This window comes from Hylobates moloch, unplaced genomic scaffold (genome assembly GCF_009828535.3).
Source record: "Hylobates moloch isolate HMO894 unplaced genomic scaffold, HMol_V3 SCAFFOLD_6, whole genome shotgun sequence".
In the NCBI taxonomy this organism is placed as follows: Eukaryota; Metazoa; Chordata; class Mammalia; order Primates; family Hylobatidae; genus Hylobates; species Hylobates moloch.
In genome coordinates, this window is record NW_026652281.1 from 45,467,139 (window position 1) to 45,494,906 (window position 27,768).

The following is a 27,768-nucleotide window of genomic DNA, read 5'->3' on the forward strand; positions in this document are numbered from 1 at the left end:
GGACCCAGGCATCAGGCCAACCCCCTTGCGGACCCCACTAGATTGCCCACCATGAATCTCTAGACTGGCAGACTGGTGAAGGGCCTTCTCTGCCAAAGACAGTCTATGAAGACTGGAAGAGGTGCCTACTTTTTTAAATGTGCAGGTAGCAACACAGACTGCAAGAATCCTGAATAATCAGGGAAACATGATGCCACCAGAAGAACAACAACAAAAAAACACCAGTAAATGACCATAAAGAAATGGCCATCTAAAAACTGCCTGAGAAAGAATTCAAAACAATTATCTAAAACAAGCCAAATGAGCTACAAGAGGGCACAGACAACTAACCAAAATCAGGAAATTTACATGAAGAAAATGAGAAGTTTAACAAAAAGAGAGAAAGCATATTTAAAATTAAACTTTAGAGCTCAAAAACACAGTAACTGCACTGACAAATTCAATAAAGAACTTCAAGGGCATACTTGATTAAGCAAAATAAAGAATCAACAAGGTGAAAGACAGCCTTTGAAATTACCTTGTTAGAGGAAACAAAAGTGAAGAAAGCCTATGGGTCTTTGAGACACCAACAAGTAAACAAAAATGTGCTCCAGTTCCCAACAAGTTCCTCATCTCCATCTGAGACCACCTCAGCCTGGGCCTTATTGTTCATATCACTATCAGCATTTTTGTCAAAGCCATTCAGAAGTCTCTAGGAAGTTCCAAACTTTCCCACATTTTCCTGTCTTCTTCTGAGCCCTCCAAACTGTTCCAACCTCTGCCTGTTACACAGTTCCAATGCTGCTTCCATATTTTCAGGTATCTTTTCAGCAATGCCTCACTCTACTAGTACCAATTTACTTCATTAGTCCATTTTCACGCTGCTGATAAAGACATACTCCAGACTGGGCAATTTACAAAAGAAAGAGGTTTACTGGACTTACAGTTCCACATGGCTGGGGAGGCCTCACAATCTTGGTGGAAGGCAAGGAGGAGCAAGTCACATCTTATGTGGATGGCAGCAGGCAAAAAGAGAGCTTGTGCGGGGCAACTCCCATTTTAAAAGGCATCAGATCTTGTGAGACCCATTCAGTACCACAAGAACAGCATGGGAGAGACTCACCGCCATAATTCAATCATCTCCCACCAGGTCCCTCCCACAGCATGTGTGAATTATGGGAGCTACAAGATGAGATTTGGCTGGAGACACAGAGCCAAACCATATCAGACATGAAGGACCTTTGCAAGGAGAACTACAAACCAGTGCTCAAGCAAAAAAGAGAGGACACAAACAAATGGAAAAACATTTCATCTTCATGGATAGGAAGAATCAATATCATGAAAATGGCTATACTGCCCAAAGTAATTTACAGATTCAATGCTATTCCTATCAAACTACCATTGACATTCTTCACAAAATTAGAAAAAAAAAAACTACTTTCAAATTTATATGGAACCAAAAAAGAGCCCATATAGCCAAGATAATCCTAAGCAAAAAGAACAAAGCTGGAGGCATCACACTACCTGACTTCTAACTACACTAAAAGGCTACAGTAACCAAAACAGCATGGTACTGGTACCAACACAGACATGTAGACCAACGGAACAGAATAGAGACCTCAGAAATAAGGCCACACATCTACAATGATTTGATTTTCAACAAACCAGACAAAAACAAGCAATGGGGAAAAGAGTCCCTATTTAGTAAATGTTACTGGAAAAACTGACTGGCCATATGCAGAAAACTGAAACTGGACCCCTTCCTTACACCTTATACAAAAATTAACTCAGGATGGATCTAAGACTTAAATGTGAAACCCAAAACCATAAAAACCCTAGAAGAAAACCTAGGCAATACCATTCAGGACATAGACATGGGCTAAGATTTTATGATGAAATCGCCAAAAGCAATTACAACAAAAACTAAAATTGACAAATGAGATCTAATTAATCTAAAGAGCCTCTGCACAGCAAAAGAAACTATCATCAGAGTGAACAGGCAGCCTACAGAATGGGTGAAAATTTTTGCAATCTTCCCATCCAACAAAGGTCTAATATCCAGAATTTACAAGGAACTCAAAGAAATTTACAAGAAAAAGACAAACAACCCATCAAAAAGTGGGCAAAGGATATGAACAGACACTTCTGAAATGAAGACATTGATGTGGCCAACAAACATGAAAAAAAGCTCAACATCACTGGTTGTTAGAGAAATGCAAATCAAAACCACAATGAGATACCATGTGGTGTATATGTACCACATTTTATTTATCCAGTCTGTCACTGATGGGCATCTGGGTTGGTTCCATGTCTTTGCTATTGTGAATAGTGCTTCAATATGTGTGCATGTATCTTTATAATAGAATGATTTATATTCCTTTGGGTATATACCCAGTGATGGGATTGCTGGGTCAAATGGTATTTCTGGTTCTGTGATATGTATGCATACAAAGTAATATTTTTTCAGCCTTATATGTAAAATCTAAAATACTATGCAGCCATAAAAAGGAATGAGATGATGTCCTTTGCAGGGACATGACTGAAACTGGAAGCCATCATCCGCAGCAAACTAACACAGGAACAGAAAACCAAACACTGCATGTTCTCACTCATAAGTGGGAGTTGAACACGGAGAACACATGGACACAAGGAGGGGAACAACACACACCAGGGCCTGTCAGAAGGGTGGCTGGTGAGGGAAGGGAGAGCATCAAGACAAATAGCTGATGCATATGGGGCTTAAAATGTAGGTGATGGGTTGATAGGTGCAGCAAACCATCATAGCAGATGTATACCTATGTGACAAACCTGCACATTGTGCACATGTATCCTAGAACTTAAAGTAAAAAAAACAATTAAATTGAAAAAAGAACAAAGCTGGAGGCATTATACTACTTAACTTCAAAATACTGGCATAAAAAGAAACATATAGATCAATGGAACAGAATAGAGAGCCAAGAAATCTATGCATTTATGGTATATCTTTGACAAAGTTTGCAAGGACACGCAATGGGAAAAACACACTTTCTTCCATAAATGGTGCCATTAAAACTGGATATCCACATCCAAAAGAATGAAATTGAACCTATACCTCACACCATATACAAAAATCAGCTCAAAATGGATTAAAGCCTTAAACCTAGGGCCTGAAACTGTGAAACAATTAGAAGAAAACAGGGGAAATACTTCTTAACAATAGTCTTGATAATTATTTTTCTACATTATCTCAAAATGAACACAGGCAATGAGAGCAAAAATGGACAAAGATGGCATCAAACTAAAAGCTGCTGCACAGCAATGAAAACAATATGGAATGGGTGAAAATATTTGCAAATCCTGCATCTGTTAAGGGGATAATATCCAAAATTTCTAAAGAACTCTGTTCAATGGCAAGAAAACTAATAACCAGATTTTAAAATGGGCAAAGGGTGATGGAGCCAAGATGGCCGAATAGGAACAGCTCTGGTCTACAGCTCCCACTGTGAGCGACACAGAAGATGGGTGATTTCTGCATTTCCGTTTGAGGTACTGGGTCCATCTCACTAGGGAGTGCCAAACAGTGGGTGCTGGACAGTTGGTGCAGTGCACTATGCGTGAGCCGAAGCAGGGCAAGGCATTGCCTCACTCAGGAAGCACAAGGGGTCAGGGAGTTCCCTTTCCTAGTCAAAGAAAGGGGTAACAGACGGCACCTGGAAAATTGGGTCAGTCCCACCCTAATACTGCGCTTTTCCAACAGGCTTGGAAAATGGCACACCAGGAGATTGTGTCCTGCACCTGGCTCGGAGGGTCCTATGCCCATGGAGTCTCGCTGATTGCTAGCACAGCAGTCTGAGATCAAACTGCAAGGTGGCAGCGAGGCTGGGGGAGGGGTGCCCGCCATTGCCCAGGCTTGCTTAGTTAAACAAAGCAGCCAGGAAGCTCGAACTGGGTGGAGCCCACCACAGCTCAAGGAGGCCTGCCTGCCTCTGTAGGCTCCACCTCTGGGGGCAGGGCACAAACAAAAATTCAGCAGGAACCTCTGCAGACTTAAATGTCCCTGTCTGACAGCTTTGAAGAGAGTAGTGGTTCTCCCAGCATGCAGCTGGAGATCTGAGAACGGACAGACTGCCTCCTAAAGTGGGTCCCTGACCCCCGAGAAGCCTAACTGGGAGGCACCCCCCAGTAGGGACAGGCTGACACCTCACTCGGTCGGGTACTCCTCTGAGACAAAACTTCCAGAGGAACTATCAGACAGCTGAATTTGTGGTCTCATGAAAATCCGCTGTTCTGCAGCCACCGCTGCTGACACCCAGCTGAACAGGGTCTGGAGTGGACCTCTAGCAAACTCCAACAGACTTGGAGCTGAGGGTCCTGTCTGGTAGAAGGAAAACTAACAAACAGAAAGGACATCCACACCAAAAACCCATCTGTACATCACCATCATCAAAGATCAAAAGTAGATAAAACCACAAAGATGGGGAAAAAACAGAGCAGAAAAACTGGAAACTCTAAAAAGCAGAGCACCTCTCCTCCTCCAAAGGAACACAGTTCCTCACCAGCAACGGAACAAAGCTGGACGGAGAATGACTTTGACGAGTTGAGAGAAGAAGGCTTCAGACGATCAAATCACTCCGAGCTACGGGAGGAAATTCAAAACAATAGCAAAGAAGTTAAAAACTTTGAAAAAAAATTAGACGAATGGATAACTAGAATAACCAATGAAGAGAAGGGCTTAAAGGAGCTGATGGAGCTGAAAGCCAAGTTTCGAGAACTACGCGAAGATTGCAGAAGCCTCGGTAGCTGATGCGATCAACTGGAAGAAAGGGTATCAGTGATGGAAGATGAAATGAATGAAATGAAGTGAGAAGGGAAGTTTAGAGAAAAAAGAATAAAAAGAAACAAACAAAGCCTCCAAGAAATTTGGGACTATGTGAAAAGACCAAACCTACGTCTGATTGGTGTACCTGAAAGTGACGGGGAGAATGGAACCAAGTTGGAAAACACGCTGCAAGATATTATCCAGGAGAACTTCCCCAATCTAGCAAGGCAGGCCAACATTCAGATACAGGAAATACAGAGAATGCCACAAAGATATTCCTCTTGAAGAGCAACTCCAAGACACATAATTGTCAGATTCACCAAAGTTGAAATGAAGGAAAAAATGTTAAGGGCGGCCAGAGAGAACAGTCAGGTTACCCACAAAGGGAAGCCCATCAGACTAACAGCTGATCTCTCAGCAGAAACTCTACAAGCCAGAAGAGAGTGGGGGCTGATATTCAACATTCTTAAAGAAAAGAATTTTCAACCCAGAATTTCATATCCAAACAAACTAAGCTTCATAAGTGAAGGAGAAATAAAATACTTTACAGACAAACAAATGCTGAGAGATTTTGTCACCACCAGGCCTGCCCTAAAAGAGCTCCTGAAGGAAGCACTAAACATGGAAAGGAACAACCGGTACCAGCCACTGCAAAAACATGCCAAATTGTAAAGACCATCGAGGCTAGGAAGAAACTGCAGCAACTAACGAGCAAAATAACCAACTAACATCATAATGACAGGATCAAATTCACACATAACAATATTAACTTTAAATGTAAATGGGCTAAATGCTCCAATTAAAAGACACAGACTGGCAAACTGGATAAGGAGTCAAGACCCATCAGTGTGCTGTATTCAGGAAACCCATCTCACGTGCAGAGACACACATAGACTCAAAATAAAGGGATGGAGGAAGATCTATCAAGCAAATGGAAAACAAAAAAAGGCAGGAGGTGCAATCCTAGTCTCTGATAAAATAGACTTTAAACCAACAAAGATCAAAAGAGACAAGGCCATTACATAATGGTAAAGGGATCAATTCAACAAGAAGAGCTAACTATCCTAAATATATATGCAACAAACACAGGAGCACCCAGATTCATAAAGCAAGTCCTGAGTGACCTACAAAGGGACTTAAACTCCCACACAATAATAATGGGAGATTTTAACACCCCACTGTCAACATTAGACAGATCAACGAGACAGAAAGTTAACAAGGATATCCAGGAATTGAACTCAGCTCTGCACAAAGTGGACCTAATAGACATCTACAGAACTCTCCACCCCAAATCAACAGAATATATATTTTTTTCAGCACCACACCACACCTATTCCAAAATTGACCACATAGTTGGAAGCAAAGCTCTCCTCAGCAAATGTAAAGGAACAGAAATTATAACAAACTGTCTCTCAGACCACAGTGCAATCAAACTAGAACTCAGGATTAAGAAACTCACTCAAAACCACTCAACTACATGGAAACTGAACAACCTGCTCCTGAATGACTACTGGGTACATAACGAAATGAAGGCAGAAATAAAGATGTTCTTTGAAATCAACGAGAACAAAGACACAACATACCAGAATCTCTGGGACACATTCAAAGCAGTGTGTAGAGGGAAATTTATAGCACTAAATGCCCACAAGAGAAAGCAGGAAAGATCCAAAATTGACACCCTAACATCACAATTAAAAGAACTAGAAAAGCAAGAGCAAACACATTCAAAAGCTAGCAGAAGGCAAGAAATAACTAAAATCAGAGCAGAACTGAAGGAAATAGAGACACAAAAAACCCTTCAAAAAATTAATGAATCCAGGAGCTGGCTTTTTGAAAGGATCAACAAAATTGATAGACTGCTAGCAAGACTAATAAAGAAGAAAAGAGAGAGGAATCAAATAGATGCAATAAAAAATGAAAAAGGGGATATCACCACCAATCCCACAGAAATACAATCTACCATCAGAGAATACTACAAACACCTCTGTGCAAATAAACTAGAAAATCTAGAAGAAATGGATAAATTCCTCAACACATACACCCTCCCAAGACTAAACCAGGAACAAGTTGAATCTCTGAATAGATCAATAACAGGCTCTGAAATTGTGGCAATAATCAATAGCTTACCAACCAAAAAGAGTCCAGGACCTGATGGATTCACAGCCGAATTCTACCAGAGGTACAAGGAGGAACTGGTACCATTCCTTCTGAAACTATTCCAATTGATAGAAAAAGAGGGAATCCTCTCTAACACATTTTATGAGGCCAGCATCGTCCTGATACCAAAGCCTGGCAGAGACACAACCAAAAAAGAGAATTTCAGACCAATATCCTTGATGAACATTGATGCAAAAATCCTCAATAAAATACTGGCAAACCAAATCCAGCAGCACATCAAAAAGCTTATCCACCATGATCAAGTGGGCTTCATCCCTGGGATGCAAGGCTGGTTCAACATACGCAAATCAATAAATGTAATCCAGCATATAAACAGAACCAAAGACAAAAACCACATGATTATCTCAATAGATGCAGAAAAGGCCTTTGACAAAATTCAACAACCCTTCATGCTAAAAACTCTCAATAAATTAGGTATTGATGGGACGTATCTCAAAATAATAAGAGCTATCTATGACAAACCCACAGCCAATATCATACTGAATGGGCAAAAACTGGAAGCATTCCCTCTGAAAACTGGCACAAGACAGGGATGCCCTCTCTCACCGCTCCTATTCAACATAGTGCTGGAAGTTCTGGCCAGAGCAATCAGGCAGGAGAAGGAAATAAAGGGTATTCAATTAGGAAAAGAGGAAGTCAAATTGTCCCTGTTTGCAGATGACATGATTGTATATCTAGAAAACCCCATTGTCTCAGCCCAAAATCTCCTTAAGCTGATTAGCAACTTCAGCAAAGTCTCAGGATACAAAATCAATGTACAAAAATCACAAGCATTCTTGTACACCAATCACAGATAAACAGAGAGCCAAATTATGAGTGAACTCCCATTCACAATTGCTTCAAAGAGAATAAAATACCTAGGAATCCAACTTACAATGGATGTGAAGGACCTCTTCAAGGAGAACTACAAACCACTGCTCAATGAAATAAAAGAGGATACAAACAAATGGAAGAACATTCCATGCTCATGGGTTGGAAGAATCAATATGGTGAAAATGGCCATACTGCCCAAGGTAATTTATAGATTCAATGTCATCCCCATCAAGCTACCAATGACTTTCTTCACAGAATTGGAAAAAACTACTTTAAGGTTCATATGGAACCAAAAAAGAGCCCGCATCGCCAAGTCAATCCTAAGCCAAAAGAACAAAGCTGGAGGCATCACACTACCTGACTTCAAACTATACTACAAGGCTACAGTAACCAAAACAGCATGGTACTGGTACCACAACAGAGACATAGATCAATGGAACAGAACAGAGCCCTCAGAAATAATGCCGCATATCTACAACTATCTGATCTTTGACAAACCTGACAAAAACAAGCAATGGGGAAAGGATTCCCTATTTAATAAATGGTGCTGGAAAAACTGGCTAGCCATATGTAGAAAGCTGAAACTGGATCCCTTCCTTACACCTTATACAAAAATTAATTCAAGATGGATTAAAGACTTACATGTTAGACCTAAAACCATAAAAACCCTAGAAGAAAACCTAGGCATTACCATTCAGGACATAGGCGTGTGCAAGGACTTCATGTCTAAAACACCAAAAGCAATGGCAACAAAAGCCAAAATTGACAAATGGGATCTCATTAAACTAAAGAGCTTCTGCACAGCAAAAGAAACTACCATCAGAGTGAACAGGCAACCTACAGAATGGGAGAAAATTTTTGCAACCTACTCATCTGACAAAGGGCTAATATCCAGAATCTACAATGAACTCAAACAAATTTACAAGAAAAAAACAAACAACCCCATCAAAAAGTGGGCAAAGGACATGAACAGACACTTCTCAAAAGAAGACATTTATGCAGCCAAAAAACACATGAAAAAATGCTCATCATCACTATCCATCAGAGAAATGCAAATCCAAACCACAATGAGATACCATCTCACACCAGTTAGAATGGCCATCATTAAAAAGTCAGGAAACAACAGGTGCTGGAGAGGATGTGGAGAAATAGGAACACTTTTACCCTGTTGGTGGGACTGTAAACTAGTTCAACCATTGTGGAAGTCAGTGTGGCGATCCCTCAGGGATCTAGAACTAGAAATACCATTTGACCCAGCCATCCCATTACTGGCTATATACCCAAAGGACTATAAATCATGCTGCTATAAAGACACATGCACAGGTATGTTTATTGCAGCATTATTCACAATAGCAAAGACTTGGAACCAACCCAAATGTCCAACAACGATAGACTGGATTAAGAAAATGTGGCATATATACACCATGGAATACTATGCAGCCATAAAAAATGATGAGTTCATGTCCTTTGTAGGGACATGGATGAAACTGGAAACCATCATTCTCAGTAAACTATGGCAAGGACAAAAAACCAAACACCACATGTTCTCACTCATAGGTGGGAATTGAACAATGAGAACTCACGGACACAGGAAGGAGAACATCACACTCCGGGGACTGTTGTGGGGTGGGGGAGGGGGGAGGGACAGCATTAGGAGATATACCTAATGCTAAATGACGAGTTAATGGGTGCAGCAAACCAACATGGCACATGGATACATATGTAACAAACCTGCACATTGTGCACATGTACCCTAAAACCTAAAGTATAATAATAAAATAAAATAAATGGGCAAAGGGCTTGAATATACATTTTTTTCAGACAAGACATAGAAATGGCCAACAGGTGCATGAAAAAAAGTTCAACATTACTAATCATCAGAAAAATACAGTTTAAAACCAAAATGACATATAGTTTTACACCTGTTAGAATGGCTATTATCAAAAAGATAGCAATCTATGGTGAGGAATTAAAGACAAGGGAACCCATGTACATTTTTGGTGGGAGGGCGCAATGGTATAGTCACTATAAAATACTCTATGGAGGCTCCTCAAATAATTATATGACCCAGAATTTCCTTCAAAGGTACTGAAATAGGTATCTTGAAGGGATATCTACACTTCCATGGTCATTGCATCATAATTCACAGTAGCCATGGTATGGATCAACCTAAATGTCCACTAATGGAGGTATGGATAAAGAAAATGTGATATGTATGCATACAAAGGAATATTTTTTTCAGCCTTCTATGTAAAATCTAAAAATGTTGAACTCAGAAGCAGAGAGTAGAATGGTGGTTGCCAGGGTTTGGGAGTGAGAGGAATGGGGAGGTATTAGTCAAAGAATACAAAGTTTCTGTCAGGACGAATAAATTCTAGAGAGCTAATGTACAGCATGGTGGCCATAGTTAATAATACTTTATTGTACATTTGAAATTTGATAGGAGAGTAGATCTTACGTGTTCCCCACCACAGAACCCACCTAAAAGTCAATTATGTGAGGTGATGGATATGTTAATTAGGCTGATTATAATTACTTCACAATGTATACATACATTAAAATATCACAATGTACACTCTGAATATTTATAACTTTTATTAATCAGTTTTACCTCAAAGCTGGGAAATACATACAGAAGGAAATGTTATGAAATAAAATAATTCTGGATTCAACAGCAATTTATATCAGAAATAAAACAGCCATAGAAACTACTTTACAGTTATCTCAATTACTGTTTATCCTAACAGCATTACATCCAGACCATTGTTGATATTTATTTATATCACTCCTGAATATTTTAATGAACTTTTTAAAAATGAGCTTTATGGTAGATGAATTATGTCTTATAAAGCCATTAGAGTCTGAACCACAGATTGGAAAAAATAAACTAGCCATACAGCCACCCTAATACCAAAGACAGGTACGTACAGCCCTACCATATTCCTGGAAGGAGAAGCAGAATATTAGTTGATCACTTTAATAACTGTCGCACTCATCTTTTTCTTTTTTCTTTTTTTTTTTTTGCAAATTCTGTTATAGGCAATTTATTATCAAAGTTTGTTTTACTTTTATTCCCTGATAAATAGCCAATATATGCCATTCAAAGAAATTGCTGATTTTATTACTGAAATCTCAGAATTCTAATACAGAGATTCCAAATACAATTTTTACATAAACAAATATGCAGAGAAAACACCCAGAGATTGTTGTTGTTGTTGTTGTTCTCATTTTTTTGTTTTTTGAGATGGAGTTTCACTCTTGTCACCCAGGCTGGAGTGCAATGGCGTGTTCTTGGCTCACTGCAACCTCTGCCTCTGGCTGGGTTCGAGTGATTCTTTTGCATCAGCTGGGATTACAGGTGCCTGCCACCACGCCTAGCTAATTTTTTTGTATTTTTAGTAGAGACGGGGTTTCGCCATGTTGGCCTGGCTGGTCTCCAACTCCTGACCTCAGGTGATCCGCCTGCCTCGGCCTCCCAAAGTTCTGGGATTACAGGTGTGAGCCACTGTGCCCAGCCGAGATTTTTATACATACAGTCTCTAATGTTTATGTTTGCAGTGCCCTGTCAAGAGTAAAAATGGAGGTTCACATACTGTATACCTGAATATTTAGGAGGTTTAAATCAAGCTAAGAAACTTTTCCTACCTCAGCAAATATACCTAAGGTTCCTACGATTCTTGGACTCCTTAGAGCCCCACACTAGTGAATGGCAACTCAGGGAGAACTGGTCTCTGTCTCAATCCTGTTCCTTCTCAAGGATAAGTGACCCCAGCTTCTGTAGAGGTGCCCCTTGACCAGCCTAGGCCTTTTAGAATGAGCTTTCTCAATTGTTCATCCACCCTCTGTAGACAGACCAGGAAGGAGCTGAAAGAGGTTCTCCAGGTGAAGAAGAGTATATCTCAGGGCCCTGAGGTCTTACCCAGCAGGGAGTGGCATGAGCTACAGGAGGATACAGCCTAGTTTTCAAGAAAAGGATCCAGAATGGGATCCCTCTTGCCTGGATTTAAGGGAATTTTTCTGTAAGTATGTAACAAAATTTTGACTAAAAAAATCTAGAAATGTCTTTATGAGCTTTTGTATGCCACCTTGTGGTACTGTTCAAAGCATTATATAGAAGGAAATGGAGATGCTGAACTATAATAAAGGAAGATTCTATTTTGAATGAGAATAATTTCCTTGTTTAAAAAGTTATTTTAAAATATGATTACCATTTCAAGTATAAAATTTTATTATATTACCATTAAAAATAGTAACTCACTAAGATTTATAAAAGGAAACATATTACATTTTTAAACTATGCAATTCATTTATACATTCAAAGAAGATACACATTAAATGCCTACTATGTTCCAGGTACTGGCACTGAGATTATATCAATTACAAATAAAAATCCCTGCCCTCCTAGAACTTAAATTCTAGTAGAATAATGAAATAGTGACCAGTAATTCTTATGAATACATTTCTTCACCTACATCTAATCTGAAAATTTTACTTGTAGACTTTTGCACAGACATTTATTGGGATCGCTATCTTAAGCCGTAAAAAGCATAAGTATTCCATTCTGCTGATTTTTGACTGTTCAGAAAGCTGTCATAGAATATTTTGCTCCAATGTCTAAAAATGACTGAGTCACTTCCAGTTTTGGAGTTTCTAATCATTATAATTAATAAAAAACCAAAATGTGCATTAAAAAAAGTAGTTTCAAACTTTCGTTTCATACAAATGCATTTATTATTGAGGGAGAAATGTTAGCTTTATGCATTGTTACTATTAAGCAGGCAAAGATCAGTTAAGTGCCATTAAATTAATAAGTATTTAAATTGGTAGCTTAACCAGAGCTTGAGGCCCAGGCCAGATGATTCTTCTACTTCAAATCTGTCAGTGTCCTCCTCACCCCTTCCCTTACTTGCTACCCCACCCCATTAATGCTTCTTGCTTTGTTTCCCCATGCACATTTTGTTTGTTGGTTAAAGAATATTAGGCCCAAGGGATTTCCCTTATCTGACTACCTCATTGTCTAAACTTTGAAGGGATTTGTCAGAAGCAGACAGAGGAGAGCCAATTATTTGGCATGGTTGGTAGCTGGAGGAGATCACATGTCAACTTCTTCTCCCCTACATCCCCTCTAAGCTTCTATTAGTTCCGAGAGAAGAGGTCCCAGGTGTTGAAATGGAGAATGCGGAAAAGGCTAAAGAGTAGGGAGTCTGGATTCTCTTCACTTCTTCAGTAACACTTTCATATAGTGGTGGAGGGAAAAATACTAAATGGAATGGTTCCCTTCCTCAAAATAATGTTTTCTGATTGCATAGTAATATATAACTTACACCCTCTGGGTTTCTGGGCAGTATTTTATTCTGCATTTTTTATATGTCCATTTAGAATTTCATCCTTATAAATATACACATATATTATTCATTTTTCAATTTTGTTATGAATAAACAGTAATAAAATAATCATAGGGATGGCTTATGTGACTTGCTCACAGCTTGAAGCAAATCAGTGGCAAATCTGCCTAAGCTTTAAGAATAGAACTTAGAGTCAGTCTTCCGTTAATCTGTACTGATCACAAATACGTTAAAAATCACAAATTTTGACCAGGCACAGTGGCTCATTCCTGTAATCTTGGCACTTTGAGAGGCCAAGTCAGGCAGATTACTTGAGCCCAAGAATTTGAGACCAGCCTGAACAATGTGGCGAAACCCTATCTCTACAAAAAGGACAAAAAATTACCTGAGCATGGTGGCATGAGATTGTGGTCACAGCTACCCAGAGGCTGAGATGAGAGAATCACCTGAGCTCAGGAAGCTGAGGCTGCAGTGAGCTGTGATCGTGCCACTGCATTCCAGCTTGGGCAGCAGAGTGAGACCCTGTCTCATACAAAAAACAAACGAAAATCCCTGATTTTACCTGAGGTAGTTACAAAAGGGGTAATGTTTTTTAAAAATATATAATGTGAAAAAGGTATAATATCCTGAATATATAAAGAACTATGACTCAATACACAAAAATAACTCAAGCCCTTTATTAGATATTCCTCCAAAAAAAGATGTACAAATGGTTGATAATCACATGAAAAGATGTTCAACATCATTAGTCATCAGGGAAATGCAAGTTAAAACCACTATGAGATACCACTTCACACCTACTAGAATGGCTATCATATCCTACAAAAAAAAAGAATTATGACAAGTATTGCCTAGGATTGAAACCACCTTTATAGAATTATAAGTGATGAGAGAAAACTACGTGACTCTGTTTTGCTTCTGTCCTCACAGGTTAAATTGGTTTTTGCTTATTCTAGCACAGAGGCCAAGATAACCATGAGAGGAATTAGTTTGTTAGTTACACTTTGAGGCAAGGAAAAATGACTCCCTTCCTTGTTCAGAGATTGAAGCTGCATTCATAAGGCAAGGTTAGAATTATGATAGGAGCTTGAACTTTGCTAAAGAATAAGCATAAACAATGACCTGCCATTGCTTAGCTTGCTTTGCTATAAGTTGCTTCCTGCCCCAGAGTCACTTAACCAGAGGTTGCAAGATTTATAACTTCCCCAACTACTCACATAGATAACATCACTATTGTGAAACCTAAATAACTGGTCTTTGAGGTATTTTTCAGATTTAGCATTTTGGCAGACCAAGAGACACCACCTAGTCCTGAGACTTTCTCCTGAGAACTGACTCAGCTGCAAAAAGACAGCCCTGTCCCAATAACCCTGTGATTTCTTCTCCACCCAACCAATTGTCTGAGTTCCTCAGCCCCCTACATGTCAAAGCACCCTCAAAAACTCTAGCCTCGGCTGGGCACGGTGGCTCACGCCTGTAATCTCAGCACTTTGGGAGGCTGAGGTGGGCAGATCATGAGGTCAGGAGTTCAAGACCAGCCTGGCCAATATCGTGAAACCCCATCTCTACTAAAAATGTGGTGGCATGCACCTGTAGTCCCAGCTACTCGGGAGGCTGAGGCAGAATAATTGCTTGAACCTGGGAGGCGGAGGTTGCAGTGAGTGAAGATCATGCCACTGCACACCAGCCTGGGCAACAGAGTGAGACTTCACCTCAAACAAACAAACAAACAAACCCTAGCCCTCTAGCCTCTGAATTCTCAGCAGGGGCAGATTTGAGAAGTATCTCATATTCTTCCATTTGGTTGGCCCTATGATAATTAAATTCTTTCTTTGCACTAATACCTACTGTCCTCAGTACATTGGCTTTTCTAGCCAGTGGGCAAGATGAACCAATCCGGCTGTTACAGGATATGGAGAAATTGGAAACTCTCATGACTGACAGGAATTTAAAATGGTGTGGCAGCTATGGAAAACACTTTGCCAGTTCCTCAAAAAGTTAAACAATTACCATATTGAGAGGTGACAGCATGCTGGCAGTCCTCACAGCCCTTGCTTGCTCTCGGCCCCTCCTCTGCCTGGGCTCCCACTTTGGCGGCACTTGAGGAGCCCTTCAGCCCACCGCTGCACTGTGGGAGCCCCTTTCTGGGCTGGCCAAGGCGGGAGCTGGCTCTCTCAGCTTGCAGGGAGGTGTGGAGGGAGAGGCGCCAGCGGGAACCGAACCGGGGCTGCGCGGCGCTTGCGGGCCAGCTGGAGTTCCGGGTGGGCGTGGGCTTGGCGGGCCCCTCACTCAGAGCAGCCGGCACGCCCTGCCGGCCCCGGGCAATGAGGAGCTTAGCACCTGGGCCAGCGGCTGCAGAGGGTGTGCTGGGTCCCCCAGCAGTGCCGACCCACCGGCGCTGCGCTTGATTTCTCACCCGACCTTGGCTGCCTTCCCGGGGGGCAGGGCTGGGGACCTGCAGCCCGCCATGCCTGAGCCTCCCACCCCCTCCATGGGCTTCTGTGCCGCCCGAGCCTCCCCAACGAGCACCACCCCCTGCTCCACAGCGCCCAGTCCCATCAACCACCCAAGGGCTGTGGAGTGCGAGCGCACGGCACGGGACTAGCAGGCAGCTCCACCTGCAGCCCCAGTGCAGGATCCACTGGGTGAAGCCAGCTGGGCTCCTGAGTCTGGTGGAGATGTGGAGAACCTTTATGTGTAGCTCAGGGATTGTAAATACACCAATCAGCACCCTGTGTCTAGCTCAGGGTTTGTGAATGCACCAATAGACACTCTGTATCTAGCTGCTCTGGTGGGGCCTTGGGGAACCTTTGTGTCCATACTCTGTATCTAACTGATCGGATGGAGACGTGGAGAACCTTTATGTCTAGCTCAGGGATGGTAAACGCACCAATCAGCGCCCTGTCAGAACAGACCACTGGGCTCTACCAATCAGCAGGACGTGGTGGGGCCAGATAAGAGAATAAAAGCAGGCTGCCCGAGCTAGCAGCGGCAACCCGCTCGAGTCCCCTTGCCACTGTGGAAGCTTTGTTTTTTCACTCTTTGCAATAAATCTTGCTCCTGCTCACTCTTTGGGTCCATGCTGCTTTTATGAGCTGTAACACTCACCGCGAAGGTCTGCAGCTTCACTTCTGAAGCAGCGAGACCACGAGCCCACCGCGAGGAACGAACAACTCCAGACGCACCGCCTTAAAAACTGTAACACTCACCGCGAAGGTCTGCAGCTTCACTTCTGAAGCCAGCGAGACCACGAGCCCACCGCGAGGAACGAACAACTCCAGAGGCGCCGCCTTAAAAACTGTAACACTCACCGCGAAGGTCTGTAGCTTCACTCCTGAGCCAGCAAGACCACGAACCCACCAGAAGGAAGAAACTCCGAACACATCCGAACATCGGAAGGAACGAACAACGCCAGACGTGCCACCTTAAGAGCTGTAACACTCACCGCGAGGGTCCGCGGCTTCATTCTTGAAGTAAGTGAGACCAAGAACCCACCAATTCCGCACACAATATGATCCTGTAGTTACACTCCTAGATATGTATCCAAAGGAATTGAAAGTAGGGACTCAAACAGATATTTTTATGCCAATATTTATTGCATCATTATTCACAATAGCTAAAAGGTGGAAACAATTCAAGGCTCCATCAACGGAGGAATGGATTAACAAAATGTAGCATATACATACAATGAAAGATTATGCAGCCATAGAAAGGAATGAAGTTGTGATACATGATACAACATGGATGAGCCTTGGAGATACTATGCTAAGTGAATAATAAAAATATATGATTCCACGTATAAAATATCTATAATAGGCAAATTTTTACAGACAAAAGTAGATTAGCAGTAATCAGGGGCAGAGGGAAAGGGAAGTGGGGAGTTAATCTTTAATGCTTAAAGATTACAAAGTTTCTCTTTGAAGTAACAAAAAAGTTTTGGAAGTAGATACTGGTGATGTTTGCATAATATTGTGAATGCAATTATGTCACAGAATTGTATACTTTAAATGGTCAAAATGGTAAATTTTATGGTATGTATATTTTTACCACAATTTTAAAAAATTGATAAGTACCCCAAACCATTGAATTGTGAGTGGGTGAATGGTATGGCATGTGAATTGTATCTCAATAAAACTGCTTAAAAATTTTTGTAGGATGCAACTAAAACTGCTCAGAGAAAAATTTATGCATTTTGTGCTTATATTGGTTAAAAATAAAGGTCAAGAAGTAATGAGCAAAGCATCCAAATTAATATGGTACAAAAAGAACAAGTGAATAAGCCAAAAGAAGATTTGAAATCATAAAGATAATAGAAATTAATAGAATAGAAAATAAACATACAGGCCAGGCACGGTGGCTCACACCTGTAATCCCAGCCCTTTGGGAGGCCGAGGCAGGCAGATCACCTGAGGTCAGGGGTTCAAGACCAGCCTGGCCAACATGGGAAAATCCCATCTCTACTCAAAATACAAAAAATTAGCTGGGTGTGATGGCATGCACCTGTAGTCCCGGTTACTCAGACAGGCTGAGGCAGAAGAATCGTTTGAACCTGGGAGGCAGAGGTTGCAGTGAGCTGAGATCACACCACTGCACTCCAGCCTAGGTGACAGAGTGAGACTTCATTTAAAAAAAAAGAAAAAGTAAAAGAGAAAAAGAAAAGAAAAGAAACATACAATGAGAGGTGAACTACAGCCAAAATTTGGTTTTTAAAGACACAAATGACACAAAACTCACAAAACTAATAAAAATAAAAATAAAGAGAAAATCCTAGAGAATTTATAAATAAGCAATATTGTGATGCAAAAAGTGTTATAACCACACGTGATGCAGATACTTATAAGATAGAGGATATTACAACTTTATTCTAATAAACCTTAATAAAATTGATACATTTTAGAAAAATTTCACTTACCAAAGAGGTTTAAGAAGAAATAATGTCAGATGATTTTACCAAACATTTATAACAAGATTTAAGAAGTATGTAATTTTAACTTTATGCAAATTATTCATAGTGTAGAAATGAAACATTTCTTAATTCATGTTCTGAGGGTGGTGTAAACTTGATATCAAAATATGGAAATGACAGAATGAGGAAGGAAAATAACAGGTTTTTCTCTCAGGAACACAAGTACAAAGATGCAAACAGAACAATATGCATTATAACCAAATTGAGCCGATTCCCAACATGCCAAATTGATTTAATGTTAGAAAAGATATATACAATTAATGACTACATTTTTAAAGAGACCTGGCAAGAGAGAGAGATGAAGTACACAAATGGTTATAACTGAAGAGAATTTAAGGAACTGTTCAAAAGGAATGAACAAAGGATGGTAACTAGCAATAGCCAGAAACCTCTACACCTGAAGGAGGAAATACCAAGTGAGAGATGGAGTTATGGCAGAGAGTCTAACCATCCCAAAACAATAACAAGTTGTAACTGTGAAAATTAAAAATTACTGTCAAACCCATGACCAATGGCATACCACCCTCCTATCTCCTACTACTGCCTCATTAGTCAGGGATCATGGGAAGCCAGAGCATGGGGGCTTGGGAACACAGGCAGCCAAAAAAAATCAGCCTCCTAGGGAACAGAGCAGAAAAGGACAGAAAATTAATTTGGTGTGGGTAAACTGAGAATAACGTAAAACTATAGGAACACATTAACAAAGGAAAATTATACAATTATCTCCTTGGCAAAAGTTTTCTGCAAAGAGCTAAGCTAGGTAGTAAATATTTTCTGCTTTTGGGACTATACAATCTTGGAAATACAAACTTCTGCCATTTTAGGATGAAAGCAGCCATATACTCAATAAATGAGTCTATTTTCTCATACAATTTTATTTACAAAAATATATAGTGGAGCTGGATTTGGCTTGTGGGGTAGTAGTTTGTGGACCCCTAATCTAGCAAAGGAGAAAAAGTATTTGCTGAACATTACTATTCATTGGAAATTTTTTTAAAAACTATAGTATACAATGGAGAATTCATTGAAAACATTTTTTAAAGATAATGACAACTTATAAGTGTTTTGGTACTGGAGGCTCTATTCAGCATATTAAGGCAAGAAAAAGGAAAAGTCATTAGGATTAGAAAGAAAATTGACCTTATTTGTTATAGGAATTATTGTTCACATAAAGAATTCCTTTAAATATAAATAAGCTATTATTAAAATGGTCAAAAGTGTTGACTAGGTACCTCATAGAAAAGCCAAATTCCTCATGCATTTATCTGTTGTTTCATTTTTTAAATTTATTATTATTATTATTATTATTATTGCCTCTATATACCTACCTGAGACTGGGTAATTTATAAAGGAAAGTTGTTTAATTGACTCGTAGTTCTACATGCCTTGGGAGGCCTCAGGAAACTTACAACCATGGCAGAAGGGGAGCAAACATGTCCTTCTTGACATGATGGCGGGAAAGAGAAGTGAGCAAAAGGGGGAAAAGCCCCTTATAAAACCATTAGATCTTGTGAGAATTTACCCACTATCAAGAGAACAGCAGCATGGGGGTAACCATTCCCATGATTTAATTATCTCCCACTGGGTTCCTCCAATGACACGTGGAGATTATGGGAACTACAACTCAAGATGAGATTTGGCTGGGGACACAACTAAACAATATCGCCTACTTTATCCTGAATTCTGCACCAGGATCCTAGCCTCTGTGGAATACATCAGGAGGGTTCCAATACCCCAGTTGGGTTTGGCCAATGGCGATTCCCATTGATGTTTTGGCGGAAGATCAGGCAGGAGGAGAATGAAGTTGAGATAGTTCTTCTCCTTGTTTCCTTACTCCTTCTGCCTGTTTCTTTCAAATAAGAGTCCCTGCTCTACAAGTCTCTGTTCTGGGTTTTCCAGTAATTTCTCCCTCCACTCAGCCTTTTAGGCCTGGAGGTGAAAACAGCTCTATGGCTGATATCCCTGGTTTCTCCTATACTCCATGCACATCTTTGTATTTAGTCCCTTTGATTATCTTAATTTGTCATTTGTTCCCTGTTGGCAAACAGGCAATAATAATATTTTTAAATGCCCAATCTCATTAGGAGCCAGAACATAGAAATAAAATAATTATTAGAGATCATTTAAAACCTACTTGGTTGGCAATAATAAAAGTATTAGAAAGGATGTAGAGCAGACAATACAATCATACAGTACTGGTAAGTGTGTAAATTGATAGCACTATTTACAAAACAATTTCACATTATGCAGTAAAATCAAAGATGCACAAATCTATCTCTACTCCAGGAATTTTGCACAAGAAGTTATTTTCAAGAACGTTTATAGCAGGATTTTTTTGTACTAGCAAAACATTGACAACAACCTAGATAAGCAACAATGGACTAGATAACTTGTCATATATTCATATGATAAAGCAGTGATAGCAGTGAAATGAATAAATTACAGCTGCCAAAGAAAAGCATTAATGAATTCAGGAGCACAATGGAGAACAGAAAACTAACTTACAGAAGAGGGTGATGTGTGAAAGTTTTGAAGAAAATGAAGGGAGGAACCATGTGTATACCTGGGGGAAGAACATTTCAGGGGGAAGAAACAGCAAGTTTAAAGATGCTGAAGTGTTTCTGGGTCTGGTATTTTTGACGAAAAGCATGGGGCCCAGCAAACTTAGAACAGAGTAAGAGGGAGTATGATAGGAATCAGAGAGGAAAGGGGATAGAGTAAATTGTTTCAAGCCTCACGGGCCATTTTATGGGCTCTGTTTTCAGTCTGAGTAAAATGCGAACCATCTGGAGGTACTTGAGGAGAGTGACATGATCTGCTCAAGGTTTTAAGGAAATCACTCTAGCGGCTGGGAAGGGAACAGACTGATAAAAGGCAATAGAGCACTAGTTAGGAGGCTGTTACTAATAATTCAGGTAAGAGATGATGATGGCATCAATATCAATGGAAGTGATGAGAAATGGTTAGTATCTGTTGTATTTTGAATCTAGATTATACAGAATTTGCTAACATATTGGATGTAGGGATTTAGAGGAAGAGAAGCATCTATGATTACTCCAAACATTTTTGACTTACATAACTAGAAGGATGGAGTTGCTGATAACTGAGTTGAGGAAGACTGGGAGAAGCAGGTTTAAGGAGGAAAAGGGAAGTTCAGTTCTTAACATGTTGAGTTTGAGATGCTTATTACACATCTAAGTGCATCTGTTGAATAGTCATTTGGATATAAGATCTGCACTTCAGGAGTTAGGAATTCAGCATTCATTTATGCACAGTTTAAAACTCTGAAAAAAAGAAAGACCCACCGCAAAAGCAAAAACAAAACAAAAAAACAAATTAAAAAGCCCTTTGGTTAATATGTGTCCCTTTAGGGAGGCTAAGACATTTTCTTTGCTACAAAGATCTGCACTTGTCCTTCACCTGCCACATTTCTGGTTAATAATTGCTAGGTAGTGATTTAGAGTTTCTCGTGATTTATTATACATACTAAATGGCATCATTTACATTCCTTGGCAGAACAAAGAGAGGCTCAAGTAAGTTTCCTAACTTTATGAATGATGGCAGTGGAGCATTCTGCTTCCTGCCCCTTTCTGATGGATATAGCTGATGCTAACACATTAAAGGGACCACAAATAAAGCAGACAAGTTCTCAAGAATCTCATTGTCATCTGGCAGTGAAAACTGAATGTGGTAGAACAGGTCTCTGCAGTAACTCGTTTGCAATCACATATTACTTTGTCTTTTCCAATGAACTTACAACCCAGTTTAATTTATATAGAATATGTCAAGTTGGTCAAATATCACTTTTCTATTTTCACCTTAATTTGCAATTTGAAAACTGGAGAGAAGAGAACTTTTTTCTTCAGAATAAGAATCAGAAGTTATTTGGAATATTTTCTATTCCACCTCACAAACGAGGTTATTAGCCTTTAATTCTAAATCTTTCTTTGATTTCCTGCAGTGAATACTATTAATAGAACTTAAAAATCTTAGCATTGCATATAATTTTTACTAAGACACCTGAATTATCAAGGTCATTGAGACACAGGGCTTTGCTGAAGCAATATGACATTTCAATTCACTCCAAGCTGAGGAAGTTGTGTTTGGTTCTAGTAGTGGATATGTGTGTTATTCCAACTGTAATGGATGACTGGAAGATCATATGTGTCACTGGGGAATACCGTGCGCATTTAAGACAGCAAAGCAGCAGAAAATAGGATGTTTTCTGATCTCTACTCACTCATAATTTAGCTCTTTCTATGGCTAGATTCACATCTTTTCCCTCTGGGAGGCCTTCTGTCCTTTCTTTAGGTTTTTAATCTCAAAGACTGCGGTTCCCTGAGCTGAGAAAGTTAAGGGTTGGAGCGGGGTTATCCTTGGCAAGGAGCAGCACCAGGCAGGGAAATTATAAATGGACAGACTTCCACACACAACAAAAGCTTTGCCATGTCTGTGGGCCTCTCGCTAAGCAGAGAAGTCAGTGTTGAGGGACACCTTTAGGAAGGTGGTAGAGCTGACCTAAGCAGGATATATACAGTGTGTTTTCACAAATATGAAACTAGGGAATTACCTTAGTGAGACCCTACATAGTAGTAGGAATAATTCAGTATTTGAAGGAGCCATGACTCAATTGTGGAAGCCATGAACGCATTTCCATATGGCCTCACTGTGGCAGGGAGTTTTCAGGCCTTTGGGACAGACAATTATTTACCTGAAGGTGATTGCACAGTTTTGTTTTTACAAAATGCTTTATTGAGGTGTAATTCACATTCCATAAAATTAACTCATCTAAAGTGAAAAGTCAGTGGTTTGTAGTATTCACAGAGTTATGAGAGAATTACCACAATCTAATTTTAGGACATTTTCTCACCTCAAAAAGAAATCCCATACCCATTAGCAGCCTCTCACCATCCACTTCAGCCCTAAGAAACACCAATATATTTTCTGTCTCTATAGACATTACATCTACTGGCCCTTTCATATAAATGGAATCATACAATATGTGGCCCTAGAGTCATTCTAAACCTATTCCAGTTCTGGGAGCTGCCTGATTTGCAAATTGTTCTTTGCTCAATTACACTGTTAAATTTGATTTGTCTAAGATTTTTCTTTTAACAGGTTGTATCAGAAGTGGAATTCAAAGTAGAGTTTCCAGTGACTGCCAGGAGCTTCAAGTGACCAAATGAGCTAACTTCTGGACCCATTGCATCCATTGCTCTCACAACCACTGAAGATTGTGGGTAAGTTTTCTCTTTAATTTCAAATCTCCATGGATATGTGTTTTAAGCTATCTCACTTTGAGCAAATTTTTGACCTGGACTGAGTTTGCAAGTTGTGACAGAAACTCAACTAGGTCCATGATCAAATTAGATCTGATAACTAACTAGATTGAATCCAGTTAGAAGCTTCAGATGTCTGACTGGGTCAGACAGAAATTGGCATTAAATGACAATTACTGCAGGAGGGACAAACTTCAGCTTTCAGAAATTCACAGGGAATTTATGTTCTTTTTTTTTTTTTGTACAATGAAGTAGGAAAAAGTTATTGGCAAAGTTATCAATGTGATCTTAGAACCAAAGCCAAGATTCTGTGAAAATGGGATTCTTAATTTCTGAAGAACAGAGTACTCCACCTTTCTGGCTGCACTTACCTTTACATGGACTGTATAAATATTAGACCCCCGAAACAACAAATGCTTACAAAAATGACAAAATCTTACTAAAGATAATTTAAAATTATGGTAAACATTCCAAGTGAACAACACTACATTTCAAGAAATGCATTTAAAAATGAAGCCTCCTGAATTAGGCTTACTCAGGGATGTCTAGTGATATGCAGAAGCTTCTAAGAAGATTTCAAAATTTCTCTTACCTCTTTTAGAAGAGACTTTACAAAAAAAGCAAATAAAAAGCTTAAATGCTTCATTGATAAGGAAAGTTGTGTCTGATAACCTTTTGGTTTAGTTATGTTACTGGAAAGGGGTCCTGATTCGGACCTTAAGAGAGGGTTCTTGGATCTCAAATAAGAAAGAATTCAGTGTGGGTCCACAGTGCAAAGTGAAAGCAAGTTTATTAAGAAAGTAAAGGAATAAAGAATGGCTACTCCATGGGCAGAGCAGCAGTATGGGCTGCTGGTTGCCTATTTTTATGATTTTTAAAATTATGTGTGATATGGTTTGGCTGTGTTCCCACCCAAATCTCATCTTGAATTCTCGTGTGTTGTGGAAGGCACCTGGTGGGAGGTGATTGAATCATGGGAGCAGGTCTTTTCTATGGTGTTCTTGTGATGGTGGGTGAGTCTCACGAGATCTGACGGTTTTGTAAGAGGAGGTTTCTCTGCACAAGCTCTCTGTTTGCCTGCTGCCATCTGTAAGATGTGACTTGCTCCTCCTTGCCTTCCACCATGATTGTGAGGCTTCCCCAGCCATGTGGAACTATAAGTCCATTAAGCCTCCTTCTTTTGTAAATTGCCCAGTCTCAGGTATGTCTTTATCAGCAGCATGGAAATGTACTAAACAAGGGGTAGATTATTCATGAGTTTTCCAGGAAAGGTGTAGGCAATTCCTGGAGCTGTGGGTTCCTCCCTTTTTTAGGCCATGTAGGGTAACTTTCTGACATTGCCATGACATTTGTAAACCGTCGTGGTGCTGGTGGGAGTGTAGCAGTGAGGACAACCAGAGATCACTCTCATTGCCATCTTGGTTTTGGTAGGTTTTAGCCAGCTTCTTTATTGCAACCTGTTTTATCAACAAGGTCTTTATGACCTGTATCTTGTGTCAACCTCGTCCTATCTCATCTTGTGACTAAGAATGACTCAACCTCTTGGGAATGCAGCCTAGTAGGTCTCAGCTTCATTTTACCCAGCCCCTATTCAAGATGGTGTAGCTCTCATTCAGATGTCTCTGACAAGTTACTCTTACTCCCTGAAGGTGAAAAGAGAACTGCATAAAATATAAAAAAGTGATTCATCAGGTAAAGTAGGCTTACTTCTTTTTCTGAGATATCCATGCTTAGTCCAGGCATAGAGAATGCTTTTTTTTTGTTCTAGTCGTTAATGTGCTCTACCTTGAACTCAGTAAGACTACCTATTAAACTAATTCATTTTCCGAAATACCTTTGTGTCAGTTAGCTGGCTATTTTGAAACCCTCTTGTAAAATAAATTTACAACAATATAGGAAATCTCCATTTGTAAGGGTATCTCCTCCATTCACTGGGAAGAGAGACTGAGTCACTAGAAACTCTCACAATGGAAAAGGCATTGGTTTAAATTTATATAATAAAGCTTTACTCTGTTTAAGGTGCTTTTGCAGTGTCTTCACTGGTCCTTTGCCTTACACCCTCCTTCTTTGCTTTGGGCAAATTTAGGCCACAAGTAGAAAGCTGTTTGGGGCAAAGATGAACGGGGCCTTAAAAAAGGGATGGGTGATGGTTTATGACAAAGTCCATCTGGGTGTGATGAAGTCTCCTCTCCAGCAGTAAAAGTTGATCTTTCCTGGTTGCTGGAATTCCCAAGGGAGAAGATGATTGACAACTGAGTTCCTGTGGAAAATGTCTTTGGGAAAACGTTGTTGAGTTCTTGTCTTTAGGCTGGGCACGGAGTCTCGTGCCTGTAATCCTAGCACTTTGGGAGGCCAAGGCAGGTGGATTGCCTGAGCTCAGGAGTTCAAGACCACCCCGGGAAGCAAGGTGAAACCCCGTCTCTATGAAAAATACAAAAATTAGCCAGGCGTGGTAGCGGGTGCCTGTAGTCCCAGATACTCAGGAGGCTGAGGCAGGAGAATTGCTTGAACCCTGGAGACAGAGGTTGCAGTGAGCTGAGATTGTGCCACTGCACTCCAGCCTGGGTGACAGAGTGAGACTCTGTCTCCAAAAACAAAACGAAACAAAACAGAACAAAACAAAACAAAAAAACAGAAATTCTGTCTTTAGACAGATAAGAAGAATTCATAAAACTTCACTGATTACATGTTGGTAACAATAATATACTAAAGCAACAAATTTTCAAGTGATATTTTCTGAACTCTTTCAATGTTTAGCTTTGTTTAATGAGAAATTCAAGCATAATTGTTAAGAATGAGTAAACTAGGTGAACATAAACAGCACAAAAATGTGTAAATAAACGTCATAGTTTCAAAAATCTTTTCCAGCAATTTAAAACCTTAAAGTTCAAGGAGAACTACAAACCACTGCTCAATGAAATAAAAGAGGATACAAACAAATGGAAGAACATTCCATGCCCATGGATAGGAAGAATCAATATTGTGAAAATGGCCATACTGCCCAAAGTAATTTATAGAATCAATGCCATCCCCCTCAAGCTACCAATGACTTTCTTCACAGAATTGGAAAGAACTACTTAAAAGTTGATATGGACCCAGAAAAGAGCCTGCATTGCCAAGTCAATCCTAAGCCAAAAGAACAAAGCTGGAGGCATCATGCTACCTGACTTCAAACTATACTACAAGGCTACAGTAGTCAAAACAGCATGGTACTGGTACCAAAACAGAGATACAGACCAATGGAACAGAACAGAGCCCTCAGACATAATACCACACATCTACAACTATCTGATCTTTGACAAACCTGACAAAAACAAGAAATGGGGAAAGGATTCCCTATTTAACAAATGGTGCTGGGAAAACTGGCTAGCCATATGTAGAAAGTTGAAACTGGATCCCTTCCTTACACCTTATACAAAAATTAATTCAAGATGGATTAAAGACTTACATGTTAGACCTAAAACCATAAAAATCCTAGAAGAAAACCTAGGCAATACCATTCAGGACATAGGCATGAGCAAGGACTTCATGTCTAAAACACCAAAAGCAATGGCAACAAAAGCCAAAATTGACAAATGGGATCTAATTAAACTAAAGAGCTTCTGCACAGCAAAAGAAACTACCATCAGAGTGAACAGGCAACCTACAGAATGGGAGAAAAGTTTTGCAATCTACTCATCTGACAAAGGGCTAATATCCAGAATCTACAAAGAACTCAAACAAATTTACAATAAAAAAACAACCCCATCAACAAATGGGCAAAGGATATGAACAGACACTTCTCAAAAGAAGACATTTATGCAGCCAAGAGACACATGAAAAAATGTTGATCATCACTGGCCATCAGAGAAATGCAAATCCAAACCACAATGAAATACCATCTCACACCAGTTAGAATGGCGATCATTTAAAAAGTTAGGAAACAACAGGTGCTGGAGAGGATATGGAAAAATAGGAACACTTTTACACTGTTGGTGGGACTGTAAACTAGTTCAACCATTGTGGAAGTCAGTGTGGCAATTCCTCAGGGATCTAGAACTAGAAATACCATTTGACCCAGCCATCCCATTACTGGGTATATACCCAAAGGATTATAAATCATGCTGCTATAAAGACACATGCACATGTATGTTTATAGCCCCACTATTCACAATAGCAAAGACTTGGAACCAACCCAAATGTCCAACAATGATAGACTGGATTAAGAAAATGTGGCACATATACACCATGGAATACTATGCAGCCATAAAAAGGATGAGTTTGTGTCCTTTATAGGGACATGGATGAAGCTGGAAATCATCATTCTGAGCAAACTGTTGCAAGGACAAAAAACCAAACACCACATGTTCTCACTCATAGGTGGGAATTGAACAATGAGAACACCTGGACACAGGAAGGGGACCATCACAC

General features: G+C 39.9%; 1 protein-coding gene and 1 long non-coding RNA gene across 7 annotated transcripts in view; both read left to right on the forward strand.

Moving 5' to 3' along the window:
* The window catches only part of GIN1 (gypsy retrotransposon integrase 1), a 176,229-nt gene extending 164,336 nt beyond the window's left edge, over positions 1-11,893 (forward strand). For all 6 annotated transcript variants that reach the window (XM_058440667.1, XM_058440670.1, XM_058440668.1 and 3 more), the window contains one exon: positions 11,617-11,893. In XM_058440667.1, the coding sequence (XP_058296650.1) occupies positions 11,617-11,679 (63 nt within the window). In that variant the 3' untranslated portion in view covers positions 11,680-11,893. The remainder of the gene's footprint in view (positions 1-11,616) is intronic.
* A 4,170-nt stretch (positions 11,894-16,063) lies between these two features.
* LOC131383791 (uncharacterized) overlaps positions 16,064-27,768 on the forward strand; it is a 37,021-nt gene continuing 25,316 nt past the window's right edge. Inside the window, exons 1-2 of the long non-coding RNA XR_009214074.1 lie at positions 16,064-16,586; positions 23,198-23,319. This is a non-coding gene — a long non-coding RNA (uncharacterized LOC131383791). The remainder of the gene's footprint in view (positions 16,587-23,197; positions 23,320-27,768) is intronic.